Below are 20101 nucleotides of genomic sequence, written 5' to 3'. Positions count from 1 at the left end.
CTAAATGTTTATGATGTTTACCCAGAATTGCTGAGTGGATAAAAAGAAGAAATCTGGTTCAAAACAGAATTAAAGTTTGTGGAGATTAATTAAATATGAAATGGTTCTTTTGTTGCTGGGACCTTGGAAATCCTGTACGAAGAAAACAACTGATCTGGTTTGAATAGGATGATACTATGGAGTTAATTGTCCTTTGCGATATACTTTATGGATTTTTCCCTTGGGCAAGTGAGATATAGAATCCAAGACTGGGCACAAAAACAGAAAATGCTGGAAAATCTTAGCAGGTCTTACAGCATCTGTGGAGATGCTGGCACATTGTTCATGGATTTTTTAAATAGTTGCTCACGGACCTTTGGCCCATTGATACTGATTGAATAAACTGCTTTATTCCCGATGGTGTAAAGGTATTTGCTTAGATGGATGTTACACCCAAATAGGAGGGTTTCTTTTCTTTATTCTTTCATGGGATGTGGGAGTACTAGCAAGGCCAACATTTGTTACCCATCTCTAACTGCCCTTGAGTGACTCGCTAGGCCACTACAAAGGATAGTTAATAGTCACACTTAGGCCACACAGGTAAGGATGACAGATTTCCTTACCTAAAGAGCGTTAGTGAATCTGATGGGTTATTTACGAACAAAGAACAGTACAGCACAGGAAACAGGCCCTTCGGCCCTCCAAGCCTGTGCCGCTCATTGGTCCAACTAGACCATTCGTTTGTATCCCTCCATTCCCAGAATGCTCATGTGACTATCCAGGTAAGTTTTAAATGATGCCAGCGTGTCTGCCTCCACCACCCTACTTGGCAGTGCATTCCAGGCCCCCACCACCCTCTGTGTAAAAAACGTCCCTCTGATATCTGAGTTATACCTCGTCCCTCTCACCTTGAGCCCGTGGCCCCTCGTGATCGTCACCTCCGACCTGGGAAAAAGCTTCCCACTGTTCACCCTACCTATACCCTTCATAATTTTGTACACCTCTATTAGGTCTCCCCTCATTCTCCGTCTTTCCATGGAGAACAAGCCCAGTTTACCCAATCTCTCCTCATAGCTAAGACCCTCCATACCAGGCAACATCCTGGTAAACCTTCTCTGCACTCTCTCTAAAGCCTCCACGTCCTTCTGGTAGTGCGGCGACCAGAACTGGACGCAGTACTCCAAATGTGGCCTAACCAGCGTTCTATACAGCTGCAACATCAGACTCCAGCTTTTATACTCTATACCCTGTCCTATAAAGGCAAACATACCATATGCCTTCTTCACCACCCTCTCCACCTGTGCTGCCACCTTCAAGGATTTGTGGACTTGCACACCTAGGTCCCTCTGTGTTTCTATACTCTTGATGGCTCTGCCATTTATTGTATAACTCCCCCCTACATTAGTTCTTCCAAAATGCATCACTTTGCATTTATCTGGATTAAATTCGATCTGCCATTTCTCTGCCCAATTTTCCAGCCTATCTATATCCTGCTGTATTGTCTGACAATGTTCATCGCTATTCGCAAGTCCAGCCAACTTGGTGTCATCCGCAAACTTGCTGATAACACCAGTTACACCTTCTTCCAAATCATTTATATATATCACAAATAGCAGAGGTCCCAGTACAGAGCCCTGCGGAACACCACTACAACAACCTATGATAGATTCATGGTGGCCATTACTAATATTAGCTTTATATTCTGGAATTATTGATTTAATTGAAATTCCACCTGCTGCCCTGGTTTGATTAGAACCCATGCCCACGGAACATTAACCTGAGCCTCAGGTTACTAGTCTAATGATTGGAACTTTGGAAATTTTCAGTTTGAATTGAAACTAATTGCCATCGATGGGCCATAAAAAAGCTTGTATAAGTATCCATAAGAGCACAATGCATAGTTAATTGACCTGAGTTATACTGTTGACAGCACCTTTTTGAGACATTTCTCCCTCGTGAGCAGACCTTAGAAACTACTTTCCATCAATAATATAATGCAAGAATATATTAACACTCAAAACATTCCAATGAACAGGGGTGTAGTGAAACATTTTGAGGTGCTGGTGCTCTAAGAAAATGAGTTGACCATATCATTTCTAAATCTACTACTGTTAACCATCTGAGACACCAAATGTCAGTAAAACTTTCTTTTTAAGTAAAATATATTAAGTGAAAAGTGCCGGTAGGCATTCTATTTCAAACCTTGAGGTATTTTCAATCATTAATCTTTAGCATTGTTAGAATTTCATTATGCAGCAGTTTAATTATTTAATTCAAGCCAATTAAAAACATGAATTACAGAAAAGTTTCTTCTGACTGAGGAATGGTATACAGAGGGGACACTGCTTTTCTTGAGTTATATTTACAACCTGGATGTGCTGAGCATGATTTCAAAATTTGCGAGATGTGGAAATATTGTGAACTGTGAGGATAGTGATAGACTTCAAGAGGATATAGACAGGCTGGTGGAATGGGCAGACGTGTTATAGATGATATTTAGAGAAGTGTAAAGCGATACATTTTGGTTAGAAGAATGAGCAAAGGTGACATACAATAAAGGATACAATTCTAAGGGAAATGCAGGAGCAGAGTGACCTGGATCTATATGTGCGTAAATTATTAAAGGTAGCAGGGCAGGTTGATGAAACAGTTACTGAATCCTGGATTTTATAAATAGGGACACAAGAGTGCAACAGCAACTAAGTTATGAACCTTCATAAAATACTGGTTCAGCCTCAGTAGGAAGGATATAAAGGTTTTAGAAAGGGCACAGAAAAGATTTATGAGAACAGTTCAGAGGATGAAAGATTTGAGTGATATGGATAGATTGGCGAAGATGGAGCTGTTCTCCTTGAAGAAGGACCTCTACTGAACGAGGTGAGTGATGGAGCTGTTCTCTTTGGAGAAGGACCTTTCCTGAATGAGGCGAGTGAATTAGTAACAACAAATAAATGGCGGATATGCTAATTAAATTCTTTGCATCAGTCTTCAACATGGAAGACATTGCAAAGATCCCTAAGTTATCAGACGGAATGATTTCAAATAACATGGTGGAACTTACAAAAATCCCAATCACAAAGGATAGAGTATAAGAGAAGCACAATGGGCTAAAGATGGACAAGTCGCCAGGATCCGATGAACTGCATGCTCGGGTTTTACTGGAATTGACTGCAGAGATAGTGGATCCATTGGTTGAAATTTTGTATAACTTGCTAAATTCAGGGAAGATACCTGAAGATTGGAAAACAGCCAATGTGACGCCCTTGTTCAAAAACGGAGAAAGGCAGAAGGCAGGAACTATAGGCCGGTTGGTTTAATATCTATTATTGGCAAGATGCTGGAGTCAATAATCAGAGGAAATAGCTAATCATTTAGAAAAGCTGAATATAATCAAACCTATCATCAAACAATGTAAGGTAAATCATATTTGACAAATTTGTTCAAATTCTTTGAGGATAACAGGGAGAGTAGATAGAGAGGAACCTGAAGATGTAATATATTCAGGGTTCCAAAAGACATTTGACAAGGTGCTGCATAAGAGGCCAGTGCATAAAGTAAAAGCCCATGAAATTGGAGGAAATATGTTAGCATGAATTGTAAACTGGCTATCACGTAGAAGTCTCACAACACCAGGTTAAAGTCCAACAGGTTTATTTGGTAGCACAAGCCACTAACCTTCAGAGCGCTGTGCTCCTTCATCAGATAAGTGGGAACTCCCACTTAGCTGATGAAGGAGCAGCGCTCCAAAAGCTAGTGGCTTGTGCTACCAAATAAACCTATTGGACTTTAACCTGGTGTTGTGAGACTTCTTACTGTATCACGTAGAAAACAGTGTTGGAACAAATGGGTCATTTTCAGAATGGAACGATGTAACTAGTGGAGTGCTGCAGGGATCAGTCCTTGGCCCACAATTGCTCACTATTTACATTAGTGACCTGGAGGAAGGAACAGAATATAAGGTTTCCAAATTTGACAATGATACGAAGATAGGTGGAAAGGTGTGTTGTGATCAGGATGTTGTGATTCTGCAATGGAATATCGATAGATTGGATGACTGGGCGAAAACCTGGCAAATGGAGTTTAATGTGGGGAAGTGAGAGGTCATGCACTTTGGTAGGAAGAATCAAAAGACAGATTATTATCTAAATGGAGAGAGACTGCAGGTGAGTGAAGTACAGAGAGATGTAGGTGTTCCGCTGCATGAGTCACAAAAAGCTAGTAAGCGGGTCCAACAAGTAGTTAAGAAGGCAAATGGCATTTTGGCCATTATTGCAAAGGGGTTGGAGTTTAAAAAAGGGAGGTTTTGTTGCAATTGTACAGGGTGTACATGAGGCCTCACCTGGAAAACTGCATATAGTTTTGGTTCCCTTATCTTAAAAAGGGTATAGCAACATTAGAGGCAGTCCAAAGCAGATTCACCAGGCAAATTTCTGGGATGAGAGGGTTGCCCAATCAAGAGAGACTAAATAGTCTGGGTCTGTATTCCTTTGAGTGAGGGTACCTTATTCAAACATATAAGGTCCTAAGGGAGCTTGCCAGGGTAGATGGTGAGATGGTTTCACTGGTGGGAGAGTCTTGAACAAGGGGATATAGCTACAAGATAAAGGGCAGATAATATAAAACTGAAGTGAAACCTCTTCTCGCAGAGGATGGTGAATTTCTGGAATTCTCTGCCCCAAAGGGTAGTGGAGGCTGGATCATTAGAAGTATTTAAAGTGGAGGTGGATAAATATTTGACAGACCAAAAAATGAGCTATGGGCAAATGGCACAGAAAAGGAATTGAAGCTAGCATAGATCAACCATGCTCGTATTGAATGGCAGCGCAGACTTGAAGGCCTATTCCTTATATTTCTTGTGTTGTGTTCTGGAGAAGAGTAGATTTGTTAGACATGCTCAAAATCATGAGGGGTCTGGATAGCGTAAATGTCTAGAACCCTAAAGCAATTGATGAAAGAACCAGACATGACATGAATAAAACTTTCTTATGTAGCAAGTTGTTTGGATCTTCCTGAATGGTGGAGACAGATTTAGTTGTGGTTTTCAAAAAGGAACTGGATAATAATGAGGAGAAAAGATTGTACAGGGCTATAGGAAAAATGTTGAGATGGGCAAGTTGAATTGCTGTTGCAGAGAACTGACAAATATAATGTACTGGATGGCCTCCTATTTGTAACCATTCTATGATTCTAGTATACATATATTAAAGGAACTTGATAAATACACGAAGAAAGAAGCTGAAGGTTACCCTGATAGTGTGATCAAGAAGGGTGGGTGGAGGCTTGTGTGGAACGTAAACTCCAAAATAAATGAGTGGGCCAAATGGCTTGTGTCTGGGCTGTTAATTCCATGTAAAGCTGCCAGCAAGGAATATAAAACAGTATACCATATTTCGCATCCTCGGGCTATCACAGCCAAGGAATAATGTTCAGTAGGGAAACTCAGCAGGGTGTTTGTGGCTATTAATGCTGCTTTAGGTCCCAGGGATCTTGCAGTCCATCCAGTGGAACTCAGAAGGTGCTGGAGCAGTGTTCTCTGCAATAAACAATCCTAAATTTGGACAAAAAGGCTAAATTCCAAAATGGCATCCCTTGACCTTCATGGTAGCAATTGACCAACGGTGGCGTCAAGGAGCCCTAGTAAAAGTGAAGTCAATGCGATTTGGGGAAAACTCTCTACTGGTTGGAAACTCTCCAGCTAGTGCAAAGGAAGATAGTTTTGGTTGTTGGAGGCTAATTATCTCGGCCCCAGAACATCCCTGTAGGAGCTCCCTCAGGGCAATGTCCTCAGCTTTACCATATTCAGCTGCTTCATCAATTCCCTTCCCTCCTTCATGAGGTTAGGTGTCTGGATGTGCACTGATGATTGAGCATTACTCAGTCCCCTTCATAACTCCTCAGATATTGCAACAGTCCATATCCATATGCAACAAGAGCTAGACAACATTCAGGCTTGTCAGGTAATGATCCCCAACAAAAGAGAATCTAACTTTCTGCTCTTGACATTGTGTCATTACTGACCCCCACCATTAACATCTTCCAATGATCAGAAACCTAACCGGACCAGTTATATAAATATTATGGTTAGAGTCATAGAGGTTTACAGCATGGAACAGTATGTCAGAGAAAGGGAAATTCTGTGTTGAGCAACTCGTCTTCTGACTTTCCAATATTTGTCCACCATTTACAAGGCACAAGTCAGGAGCACGATGGAATAATCTACACTGACCTGGATGAGTGCAGTTCCAACAACACTTTTGAGCTTGGCACTATCCAGGATAAAGCAACTTGCTTAATTGACACCCCATTTCCTACTTTAAATATTCATTCCCTCCGTGTGTACCAAATACAAGGTGCATTTTAGCAATTCACCAAGATTGCTTCAGCAGCACCTTCCACGCTCATTACCACTATCACCTGGGAGAAGGTCAGCTGACACATGGGAATACTATGCTTGCAAGTTTCCCTTCACTTCAACGTCAACTTGACCTGGAAATATATCTTGTTGCTAAATCAAAATCCTATTAGCATAGTGGGTTACCTAACCACTGCAAGGACTGCAGCAATTCAAGAAAACAGTTCACCAAGGGAGTTCCTGCTACATTTTCAGGGTGAGAGTTCCATTAAGCATGCACTTATTTGGCTACCTAAGGCAATGTTTCCCCAAAAAGTTTGAACCAAATAATATGAATGGGTTCAACACACAATTAGATATGTTTTCAAAGGGTGAAAAGAATTGAGACATTTACTGAGCAGATGTTCATTCATTTGTGGGGTATGGGCATCGCTGGCAGGCCAGCATTTATTACCCATCCCTAGTTACCCTTGAAGGTGGGGGTGAGCTGCCTTCTTAAATCACTGTAGTCCATGTGCTGTGGGTTGACCCACAATCCCATTAGGGAGGAAATTCTAGGATCCAGTGACTGTGAAGGAACAGCAAAATATTTCCAAGTCAGGATGGTGAGTGGCTTGGAGGGGAAATTACAGGTGGTGGTGTTCCCTTGTATCTGCTCCCCTTGTCCTTCTGATGGAAGTGGTTGTGGGTTTGGAAGGTGCTGTCTAAGGATCTTTGGTGAATTTCTGCATTGCATCTTGATGCACACCGCTGCTATTGAGCATCATGGTGAAGGGAGTGGACGTTTATGGATGAGGTGCCAATCATTCAGGCTGTTTTGTCCGGGATGATGTCAAGCTTCTTGAGTGTTGTTGGAGCTGCACCTATCAAGGCAAGTGGGGAGTATTCCTCACACTCCTGACTTGTGCCTTGTAGATGGTGGACAGGCTTTGGGGAGTCAGGAGGCGAGTTACTCCAGTATTCCTAGCCTCTGACCTGCTCTTGTACTGTGTCACTGTGTTTATGTGGCGAGTCCATTTGAGTTTCTGGTCAATGGTAACCCCAAGGATGTTGACAGTAGGGGATTCAGTGATGATAACACCCTTGAATGTCAAGGGATGGTAGTTAGTGTTTCTTATTGGTGATGGTCATTCCCTGGCATTTGTGTGGTGCGAATATTACTTGCCACTTGTCCGCCCAAGTCTGGATATTGTCCAGACCTTGTTGCATTTGAACATGGACTGCTTCAGTATCTGAGGAGATGTGAATGGTGCTGAACATTGTGCAATCAATAGTGAACATCCCCACTTCTGACCTTATGACAGAGGGAAGGTCATTGATGAAGCAGCAGATGATGATTAGGTCTAGGACACTGCCCTGAGGGACTCCTGTAAAGATATCCTGGTGCTGAGATGACTGACCCTCCACAACCATCTTCCTATGTGCCAGCTATGATTCCAACCAATGGAGAGTTTGCCCCTTCAAACTATTGATTCTAGTTTTGCTAATCTCCCTTTCCTCTCCAAATGTTTGAATGTATTGCCACCTCTAAGATGCATGGCCATCTTTACCACAACTAGCTCTTTGAATCCCTTCAATCTGGTTTCTCCATCCTACAACAATGAAACAGCCCTAAGTGGAGTCATATACAACATCATCAGTGACCATGACTATGCTACATTCTCCCTTCTTCTCAACCTCTCTGTAGCATTCAACACAGTCAGCCACATCCTCCTCCAACACTGATTTGCTCTCACTTTGTTCCACTTTCACCCACTCAGTCATGGCTAGAGTATTTTAACAATAGCTTCTACCTCTCTCTCTCTCCCCCCATTCCCACATGGTCAGCTCTGGAGTCCCAAAAGGATCCATCTTTGCACCCTTCTTCTACATGTTTGCTAATACTATCCAACTTTACTTCTCCACTCCCTCTCTTGGCAGCTTATCTGACATCCAGACTTGTATGGGCCACAATTTCCTCCAGCTAAATATTGAGATAACTGATGTCATTATGTCTGGCCCTTCTCACAGATTCTGTGCCCTCAACATACCTAAGATGAAGCATCAGATCAAGCCAAAGTTGGGGTGCAATGCCTTATCTTGTCAGTTTGGATCTTGTTTGTCTGTGGGGACCATGAATTGGATTCAATTGGAATTTGAATTTGGATTTTGGAGCAAGCAGGGAATGGATTTGAGTTTGCCCGATCCATTCTGAGCATTGGCTTTGAAACTTTAAGGATGGAGTAAAAAATTTTTAAAAAAGAAACTCCCACCACCACTATTTCAGTCTCAACCAAACTGTTCACGACTGCTGTTACTTAACTCTGAACCAAGCTTTTAACTCTTTTTTTTCTTTCCCACTCTCCATCACAAACACTGCAAATTTGCACTTTTGTACTTTTATCAGCAATTGTTGTTACCTCAAGCTATCTTTTCTGAAACACTCATTTATGCATTTAACAATTCCAGGCTTGATTTTTCCAGGGCTCTTCCTGTCTGGTTTCCTGACCTTTTCCACCTGTAAGCTTCAGCTGTATTCTATCCTGTGCCACAACACTCATCCCATCGTTGCTGACCTGCATTGGTTTCTGTCCCTCAACTTAACATTTTCTCCTTTTAAATTCTTCTAAGCTTTTGGTCTTTTCTGTTTCTAAAACCACCTGTAGCCCCCTACACTTGAAGCTTCTGCGTTGGGATTATTAAGCTCCCTAAACTGTGCTCTGTTCCCATGTCTTCCTTTTCCTTTACTACCTATCTCTTTGGAGAAAGCTTCTGGCTATCCCTCCTAGTTCTGCTGTCTTTGGTGCAGTGATCATTTGTGCCTCTGTCTCCCAAGTGATACCAGCATGGAATGTTTTTCTAGATTAAAGGCATATATAAATGCAAGTTATAGATTGTGTGAGTGCTATCCCATTCCATCCTAGGTTATTGGTGATTTGTATCATTTCACAGTTTCAATCCATGGTAAAATATTCCAGCGACACTGAAATTGAATTTATTAAGCAATAGTTCACTTTCTAAATCATTTATAATTCAAGAACAATACTAGGTGCAGATCTACCAATATGTGTGTGACCTTGTGCAAGATCTGCAGTCATAGTGCAAAGTAAAATGAAGCACTGCTTCATCTTCCCTCCGCTATTTGGTCATTGAAAGTACTGTGCATGGTTTTCCTGCAATTTTGCACATTTGAGTTAGTGCCAGATGCAGCGGATGCTCTTAATAAAATGACAACAGTAATTTAGTTTTGTCATTTGAACTGGCACTAGCTACATGGCTCAAAAATACAGTATTAAAGCAGTTGAGTGTGTGTCGAGTCTAATTCTTTTTTCCATTTTCCAGAGAGCTGCGTTTCCATTAACTTTGGGAAAACGCACTGGCAGATTCATTTAAAATAAGCTCAGCTCCACCCTTCGTATAAGTGACTTAGCATACAAAATACAAATTAAGACTATGGAATTGCTTTTCATTAGCTTGTCACTTATTTATTTTTTTGCACTCCTAAGACAGCATGACTAAACACAAGCATAACTGTAAGACAAGTGATCTCAAAGAAGCTTAAAATTCTTACTGTAGCATATGCTAACTATTACAAGATGCTTTGATGGAAGGATATTAAAATTACTGGTAATTGACATAAAATATGACAAAGTGTTTTAAGCTTTCTGAGCAAAGCAACACACATTACAGAGGAGCGGCCCCATAATGTAACTGATTAATGAAGGATTGCTGAGGCACATGCAGCTGATGTTATGAAAAATGAATTCTTTGTTGTCTTGCCGACAACCAGGCAACAGCAGTCGGAAGAAACTATTAATGGGAATCATTATCAATAGCAATATTTTCAAACTCTATTATGGCAATCAGGCAGGAATTTATTCAATAGATTTAGTTCATTTGGTGGTAATTGACAAATAATCAAAATTTATCAATGTACTTGCACACATTTCACTAACAATCAAGCAAAAGTGGTCCATTTACCACCTGACTTGATCCAAATTAGGACTAAATTGATGATCAATTAATCTTAGAAGGGGCAGCGTTGTATTTTGTAGAGGAGCAGCAGCAAAAGTGGCAAATAAATGGAGTAAAGACAGGAGATTAGTGGAATGAACAGAAAGGAGCTGAATGCGCCACGGATCGCAGCTAATGAGCTTGCAGCTGGATTACAAATGGTTGGATTTATGGTGCCTGTATAAAAACGACAGTCTGAGGAAAAGATGGACTAGTTTTTTATCCACGTTAATCATAAAGTAAACAAATTTAAATGTATTGAGTAATAGTGCTGTTAGCACCAATAATTCAAAGGTTTGCCCATTTGAATATGTAAATACATTAATAGTATAGAATGTTTTTCTACAAAAAAAAACTTTATTTAATGTATTTGTTATGAGATGTTGATGTAGGGCAGAAATCATGACCTAAGTAATGAATTGGTGCTTTGTCTTTTTTTTACCAAACTCTATTGATGGCACTAAGAGTATCACAAATGCTCTGATTTTTTCATATGTACTTGGGAATGAAAAGTTTTAAATTTTATAAATCTGATTTGACTATCATTGTAATTGTTTCACACAGGCTGGCAAAGGAAAAGCTCATGTATGAAAAAGAGGCCAAACAACAAGAAGAAAAAGTTGAGAAGATGAAAGTTGATGGGAATGATCAGTATATGGTTAAAAAGCAGGTAAGTTTGCTGCAGTTTTAAGGTGTATTTGGAAACCACTTAATGAACATAGATGTCAAAAATGTTTAAATGTTAAGGCTCGTGTTTTGTACCAGATGAAAACAAATATTTAAGCAAATTAAAATATAAATGTTATTCTTATGTTGTCAATTATTGATCCGTGTTTAACATTGACAGTAATTCAGGAGTCATTTATTAACCAACATTTAAAGTTGGTTAATAAATGATTTCAGAGTTATTATAAAAATTCAGTAAGTTTTGTGTAACCTTCCTTGTCAAAGTAAGCAAATTCCTTCATAATTCTTGCATTTTTGTGTCAACCATATTTGGGGAGGTGGTGGCATAGTACTAATGTCACTGAATTAGTAATCCAGAGGCCCAATTGCCACCACGGCAGCTGGTGAAATTTTAATTCAATTAATGAATGAATCTGGAATTAAAAACTAGTTCAGTAATGGTGACCAAGAAACTAGTGTCGATTGTTGTAAAAACCCATCTGGCCCACTAATGTCCTTTAGGGAAGAAAATCTGCCATCCTTATCTGGTTTAACCCTAAATGTGACTCCAGGCCAACAGCAATGTGGTTGACTCTTAAAAAACCACTACGAAGTCTAAAAGTAATGAAGCTGGATGGGCTGCTGAGCATTGACATTGGCCCAGAAACAAGAACTACACAACCAGCTGGTAGACCTCGCTTACTAATTTCTAGAGGCCTGTGCCAAAATTGGGAGAGTTGTATTGTGGACATAGTCTTATTCATCAGATCATGCCTGGCAGACCACGTTCCATCACCATCCCTGGGTTTGTCCTAACTCAACTGCAGGGCAGATCCACTTGAGGTGGGTGGTATACAATTCTGGCTGGAGGGAGTTCAACATCCTTTCTGGAGCCCATGAAGTTTCATGACATTGGGTTAAATATGAGCAAGAAAACTTTTTGATTGCCACCTCCCTCAACTGATGAATCAGTACTCCTCCATATTGAACATCAGTTGGAAGAAAGTACTGAGGGTGGTAAGGGCATAGAACGTGTGGGATTTCATTGTCCATCACCATGAAACATGATGTTGCTTATTTGTGTAGTAGACCATCTTTTTGGACTGATGGTGGCATCCTATTAATGAAAAATACCACTTGCGTAGCCACTACATAGCAGCAGTTCTGAAATTGTTTGCTTAACTTATTCAAATTTTTGAGATACTTTGCCTTTCCAGGATAATTTGAGTCAGACCAGGCACTTTTCAGGCCCAAAAGTGGCGGCCTTTGGCATGTTGGAGTGCGGTAATAGCCACACCAACAAGTAATTTAGAAATTAGATTAGCTTGTAATGGGTTAATTTTATGCTTGCTTGGAGACATGTGCATTCATTGGCAGAGACCCATTATCTGCAAAGAAGGAATGGGTTAAAGCCTTGCACACTTTTTGAATTACCTGGAAGCCTCTAGTTCCCTGTTGCTTTTCCTGCACACCGTAGCCAATTAGAATTGACTTGCCAAACAATCTGCAACCTTTTCCCCTGTAGTATAGGCTGTTGTGATTGTTTGAAATTTGGTATTCTTGTGTTTGTCCTGATGAGTGCCAAAACATTTTCTTACAATGTGTTGCTTCAGCAATATTCAAGTTCTGTACTAGCAAACGACTGTTTATAAGTACATTTATTAACACTTTTCTAAGAACGGCACAAGGTTTTTTCAGGGTGAAAAAGTTCATTCTATCTGAATTCCAGCACAGAGAGGTTGAACAAATGACTTGGAACACATGGAGCTTATGTCATAAAATCTGGTATACACTTGCTCTTCCACCACTCTGACTTTTTTTCACCAGTGGTTATGGTACTGAATTAGTAACCCAGCAATTGAGAGTTCAAATTGCACCATGGCAAGTTGTGTAATTAAATTCAAGAAACCTGGTAATTTCTAGATAGCACCAGAAAATTAGAATTCTGGATTATCATAAAAACCCAACTGGTTTACTAATGTCTTTCAGGAAAGGAAAATAGCCATACCTGTTCAGGATAGCCTACATGTGACTCCAGTTTCATACTGTGGTTAAAGATTATACCCTCCGAAGTGCCCAGCAAAAGGAACACCAATTATAAATAATTGCTGCAAATCAAAAATTAGAAAATTGAGTGTTTGAATTTCTGTATGGAATTATCATCACAATAAAGACTGCAAGTTCAAGACTAAGGCCTCCTGCCACCTCTCTGGGCAGCTAGAGATGGGCAATGAATTTGGCTGTGCCCCATTGCCCAGTTGCCAAAAACAACAACAAAAAGACCTGTTTTCTTTTCAGGGGCATACATACTCTGTCATTACTGTTAGGCATTCTTTAAAACATGCCTAAGGGTATTTTACATCCTCATCCTTCCATGGCCTTGCTCCTCCATTTTTCTGTGGCTGCCCCCAATCCTCTGAAATCTGCATGTACCTTGGGAATGTGAGCATCACTGACTAGGCCAGTATTTATCGAACATCTCCAAATGCTGTTGAGTGTGGTCAGGAGCTGCCCTCTTGAACAACTGCAGTCCATATGATGTAGGTACTCCCACAGACCTGTTAGGGAGTTGCAGGAATTAGACCCAGCGACAATGATGACATAGCACTATAGTTCTAAGTCAGGGTGGTATGTGACTTGTAGGGGAACTTGGAGGTGGTGGTGTTCTCATGTGTCTACTGCCCATGTTCAGAGGTCCTGAGATTAGAAGCTGCTTGTGAAGCAAACTCAGTGAATTGCAGCAGTGCATCTTGTGGATGGTGCACACTGCTGCTACTGTGATTGATGGTAGCAAAATTGAATATTTAAAGTGGTGGTCAGGGTCCTGATCAAGTGGATTGCTTTCCCCTGGATGCTGTCAAGCTTCTTGAGTACTGTTGGAAAGGCACTCATTGAGACAAGTTGAGAGTATTTCATTACACTCCTGAATTGTCCCTTGTAGATAATGGAGAGGCTTCGGAGAGTTAGGAGTGAGTTACTTGCCAGCGTCTGACCTGCTCTTGTAGCCACTGAATTTATATATCGGGTCCAGTTAGTTTCTGGTTCCAGGATGTTGTTTTTTGGACGTTTCAGAGATGAAGTGCAGTTGAATGTCATGGGGAGATGGTTAAATTCTCTCTTGTTGGAGATGGTCAGTGCCTGGTACATGTGTGAAGTGAATGTTTCTTGCCACATTAGCTCAAGTCTAAATCTTATCTAGGTCTTGCGCAAGAAGCTTGACATCGTTCAGGACATGGCTGCTTCAATATCTGAGGAGTTAAGAATGGTACTGAATGCTGTGCAATAATCATCAAACATTTCCAGTTCTTGCCTTATGTTGATGGGAAGCTCATTGATGAAGCAGCTGATGATGGCTAGCCTAGGGTACTACATGAAGAACTCCTTCAGGGCTGTCCTACTGGGTTTCCAACTACCTCAACCAGGAGTCTTTTCAACTACTGGAGTGTTTTCCCATAACTCCCATTGACTTCAATTTTGCTGGGCTTCTTGGTGCCATACTCTTCAAATGCTGTCCTGATGTCAAGGGCAGTCAGTCTTGCCTCACCTCTGGAATTCAGCCTTTTTGTCCATGTTTGTGCTAAGGCTGTAATGAGGTCTGAAGCTGAGTGGCCCTGGCAGAATTCAAATTGAGCATTGGTGAACACATAGTCACTGAGTAAGTGCCATTTAATAGCATTGTTGACAATGCCTTCCATTACTCTTCTACTCAGTGAGACTTATGGGATGGTAATTGACCAAATTTGATCTGTCCTCTTTTTGTGGACAAGACATACCCTCACCTTCATTGTCAGGTAAATGCCAATGTTGCAGCTATACTTGAACAATGTGACTCGTTGTAGAGCGCAAGCGTTAGTATTACAGCCAGATTTTATGAGGATCTATAAGCTTTGCTATATCTAATGCCATCAGCCATTTCTTGCTATCATACAAATTGAATCAAATTGTCTGAAAACTAGCTTTTCTGATGGTGGGCAACCCTGAAGGAGGCCAAGATGGGTTTATTCGCTTGGCTCTTCTGGCTGCAAGATGGTCAGAAATGCTTCAGCCTGTTGTGTACTGGGCTCCACCACTGGTGAAGGATGGGAAGTTTTTTTGAAGATTCCTTCTCCAGTTGATTGTTTAATTGTTTAACTTCCCATTCATGACTGGACATAATTGGACTGCAGAACTTCGATCTGATCCGTCAGCTGTGGGATCACTTAGCTCCATCTGTAGCATGTTGCCGTTGCATTTCAGCATGCATATTGTCCTGTGTTGCAGCTTTACCAGGTTGGCACTTCATTTTTAGGTGCCTGATGCTGCTCCTGGCATGCTCCCCTACACTCCTTCAGCTGTCCAGAACCTAAGCTCTGGAATTCCCTCCCTAAACATTCAGCCTTTTCTCAACATTCTATTCCTCTTTTTTTAATTGATGTTATCTAATCCCAACCATTTTTGATCATTCCATTCTGTATTAATTATTTTCCTTGTTCTTAATTTCCTCTATTCCCATCAATGGGAACAATGAAAACCTTGCCTTCAACTCTGTGTTCTCTTGGAATTCTCAATGAGCAACTGTCACTACATCCTTGAAGTGCATCTTTACTCTTTCATTAGGTAACATTATCTGCATCAGGATCTGACCTCAAGTGGAACTCTCACATCTTTCTTGTTAAAACTACCTCAAAATATTTGATTCTTCACACTATTCAATTTAGATCTATCAACAAGAATTTGCATTTATATAGGACTTTAAATGTAGACAGATGTTTGATAAAGTAAGAAAGGAGTGGTGCCAAATTTCTAAGTTAAATTACTAAATGTTTGGTCAAGGAGATGGCTTTCTAGGGTGGCATAAGAGGGGGAGGGATTCAGGAAAACCTGAAGGCATCGTCATTAAGAATGAAGCAGAGCAAATGGGATTCACAGGAGGTCAGAGATAGGAGATTGGAAGAAAGGTTAGAATGGTTAAGATAGAGTGGGGTGAGACCAGGGAGGAATTTCTGATTGTGGGCAAGATTCAGTGAGGAGCAAGTGCAAATTAGCGAGGATAGAGATGAAGTGTAATGAAGTTTTGGACAAGTTGAGTTAGTGGACGGTGGAAGCTGATAAGGAGGGATTGGGTTTAGTGGTGAGAAAAATGGTGGTAATTTCAGGATTGTGGTAGACTGTATTCATCAGCTAAAAATATAAATTTGAAGTCAGTACTTCTGTTATTGGTCCAGTATCAGCTGACCATCTTTAATAGTGAGCCCAACAATGGGAGATGTTGATAGATAATACCAAATGCAATGTTATTGCTGTTGGATTTCAAGCATACTAATTGGAAAGTACAAGCAGTTTTTCCATTGTTTCTAGTGGTGTCAGGTGGGCGTGCGGGTTGTGCAGGATACTAACTTTAGTCATTTTGAGATTGACCTGAGATGGGGCAAAATCCTTTTGCATTTCTTCAATTATAGTATCACTGTTGGGATTTGGGTGAGCATTCTAACAGGAGGAGCGAATTTTCACCCCATATCTGGCAATCAGAAATTTGTATGAATTTCTCAGAGTTTGAACTGCGGACTCCTAAACACAGTGTGTCAGACATCAGTTGTTCAAAAACTGGTTAGGGCTTTTTGAGCACTTCTTTGGAATTCCTAACTTGGACCTCTCTTGTGCTTGGTGATCTCCCACTCCACTGTATTCTGGTCTATGTTTGTATGTCTGCATTACACGTGGATTTTCTTTAATTTATCACATACTAGGGCAAGTAGTCTTCCGAACTTCCTTTGAAAGCTCCAATATGCTTTGCTAAATGCTTTGCTTTCCTCCCTCCTTAATCCCCATTATATTGAAATTGGAACTTCTGGCAGACTTCTCTTATTCTTCTTCTCGTTCTCAAAGTTGTGAGATTCCTTATGTCCTTTGTGCAATCTAAGCTTTTAATTTTCAAGCTAGGTATTACCTTATCACTGCATCCTTGCCTTGTTTTCATTTTTGCTGGTGTCCTAGACTGGGTCGTGGTGTTTCAACTTGATATTAAAGAACATTAATTAGAAGTGGATTTAATTGGAGTTCTTGTGTAAATATTAATATAGTGGACTGACATGGGTGCTTTAGTTAGGAGAAGAAACATCACTTTCTTATCATTGGGTGGAGTTCTTGCTTTGGCTTCATTCTACACTTTATTCTTTAATCCAGTACATAGTGAGAGTCCTATATTTATACAGGGATAGTATTATGCAATTTGTGCTTTTCTACCTAACGATAATGTCTTTGACTAGTTTGAGGAATTTTGTTGCAAATGCATAGAAGCAAATAACAAAATCCTCTGAAATCGATGAAAAATTGCTTTTACCAAATGAGTTTGAGCTAGATTAGTAGTGAAGATAGACTTCAGTTATTGACCTTGGCAGCTAAATGTCTGTAATCTGTCTTCATTACCACTGTTTGCATAGTGTCATTGGATTCTTAGAAAATTTCTAGTTGGGTTGTAGAAGTACTCGCTGTATAAGTCTGCATTCTATAAAATACAATTGAAACCTAGTGTAGCACTTCTGAAAAGGGATTGATTTGGTTTAATGTGTGATATAATTTATAGGTTTAAAAACTGGAACTGGGCCGGTCTATTACTCAGTTGAATAAGGTTTGTACAAATTACTGTCTTGGTGAAATATCCAAATTATATTTTGATAGTATTGTATTCATAAATATAACAGAAATCACTTTGTTTTCCATTACTTCCCCCTTTGCATTTTTTAATTTTATTTCTTACCGCTCCAGTTTCTGAGCCATGTGCTTTTTCCTTGCTGGAAAGCAGCAACCACCCTGTTTCATAGTCAGCCCTACCTTTCAGTTTCAAAGAGGGAAGAGAGTTGCAATGTTATGGTGATTTAAAAAAAAATGAAGTAGGGTTGATGGTGAAGATAAAATGTCAAAAGTAATCAAAATTTTGATAAAACATAGTCGTGGATCTTTTTTCTGTTAACTTTGTATTTGTGTGTCCCATCTTCCCTTTTCCTTTTCTTACTTCCTTCTATCCTCCTCCTGCCTTGCCATTAAGGGCCAACATTAACTTAATAGAACATGAAAGCAAAATACTGCAGCTGCTAGAAATTTGAATTGAAAACAGAAAATACAAAATACTCAGCAGGTCTGGGCAGTATCTGTGAAGATAGAAACAGAGTTAATGTTTTAGGTTGATGACCTCTCAGAGGATATTAAGATTTCAGTGAATGGAACGCAACCACTTTAGGATGCATTTTTAAGGTTCCAGTCTCTGTCACATAAAGCAATGTGAAGCCAGCAGTATAACTCTCATGCTTAAAGTGACATTAAGCTAGCAAAGTCGCTTTTGGTTTTTCTGCCAAAAAATCTTTGGTCAGTGGAGAACTCCCTGCTGCTGCTCACTGCCTCCTCCAGCAGAGTACTTTTTTTCTTCAACCTTGTGTCCCATTGTTCTCATACCATATGTTAGTCTTCCGATGTACTGTGCCACACTGCCACTCTCAAAAGTGATATTAAATAAGATGTTGATTATGTTGAGTGCAAGTTTTGTTTCAAATTTTGTATTAAATTTAGAGTTTAGATCCTACTTATATTCATTCTCTTTCTTCTTGTGTTTTGCTTTACATAATTTTGACTATAGATTTTAATGGATCGCTATTTGCTCGAATGGTTGAAAAATGAAGCATTAGTAAATCAGATTTTGACAAGCAATTTAGCACTGTGTAGTTGAATCCTTTTTTTAAATCTGTTGCTTGGGTGGGGTGGGGGGGGGACACAGTTTTCTGCTCACTATAACCTGAACCCTTCATGGTGTCAGTAAATCACTTTTGTGTCAATCCACTGGTTCACATGAGTAACTCGGGCCTAGTTTCAGTACAAATGATCACTGCCTGAATATTGTGAAGAATTGCTCAACTTCTGCAAGATCTTGTTGACTGTGTGAGGGAGAGACATATCTGCTGCCATTAGTGATTGTTACGCATCTCTTGTCAATTTTCTGCTGTCTTAACATGTCCTAAAACATTGACTCCTTGTTGGGGTGCAATTCCATGGGCATCAATTATCCTCTCCTACTAAAACCAAGTAGACATATTCACATGCGAATTTGGATGTGCTCATCTATCCAGCAGCATTGCAGCTGAGCCTGACTTGCTTTCATCCAATGTCTTTGCATGCTCGCTTTCAAATCGAAGGGCCACTGAGTAGCAATTAAGAGAGAGAGAAAGCGCCATGATAATCTTTTTCTTTCTTGCCCCTTTCCTAATCCACAACCCTGAGACCAATTCTGGCACTTCCCCAGCTATAACTTCCTTACATGAAGTTTGCTAACTCATACCATTAAACCTGAGTGAGATTTTTCTATGATCTGTTTTAAATTTATTTAACACTAATATTCTCTTGTTCCACAAGCTGACTGACAAAGTAATGTTCTGAGTCCACATTGTTCCATTTAGCACTTTGCACATGTGAGGTTTTCCCTTAAATGTAACACTCTCCAGTACAGAGTTTTGGTTTCTTGACGTGTGAAAAAGTATCAAAACCTTGTATAACTAATCTGTAATGTTCTGAGATTTATTGACATAACAATTCTTCTAAGAATCCAATTTGATTTTCTTCAGCTACAGCACATCTTTTGTGAACCTTTGACTGATTTTACTGCTCCAAAAACAATTTCTGCTCCTATTTTTAGTGGGCACCCATGCATGAAGTAGACATGCTTTGAGTTGCCTGATCTTGAGGCGATAGCACAGCTATTCTTTACTATAAATTATATCAGTTATTTATGGATTCATTCATTTGCCTGCCAACTTGCAATCTCCCTACTGTCAACCCTTGTGCCCATTGGCATTTCATCTGCAAATGTAATACTGATACTATTTGTAGTATTAAGTTAGCTAAACATATCCAAATTATAGAGGTTTGGATGCCAGAAATAAATCAACTTGGGTTTATTAATATTTAAAAATTACATCTTTATATGCTTACACTAAAGATATCAGTTTGGATCTTCAGACTTGTTAGGAAAACAAAGAACTTTTTTGAGCTTAGTTTTTAAGCTGAATTTGTTTGCAGTTGAAGAAGGACACCAGGGAATGAACATCTCTCAACTGTGCCAGGAGAAGCTGGCCAGGACAAGGGAGC

General features: G+C 40.0%; 1 protein-coding gene across 1 annotated transcript in view; it reads left to right on the top strand.

Moving 5' to 3' along the window:
- tbca (tubulin cofactor a) overlaps positions 1-20101 on the top strand; it is a 60736-nt gene that overhangs the window by 22367 nt on the left and 18268 nt on the right. Inside the window, exon 2 of the mRNA XM_078214961.1 lies at positions 10889-10994. Coding sequence (XP_078071087.1) covers positions 10889-10994 — 106 coding nt within the window. The remainder of the gene's footprint in view (positions 1-10888; positions 10995-20101) is intronic.

This window comes from Mustelus asterias, chromosome 6 (assembly GCF_964213995.1).
Source record: "Mustelus asterias chromosome 6, sMusAst1.hap1.1, whole genome shotgun sequence".
In the NCBI taxonomy this organism is placed as follows: domain Eukaryota; kingdom Metazoa; phylum Chordata; class Chondrichthyes; order Carcharhiniformes; family Triakidae; genus Mustelus; species Mustelus asterias.
The sequence above is the reverse complement of the archived record's forward strand: the minus strand, read 5'-3'. Positions and strand labels throughout refer to the sequence as shown.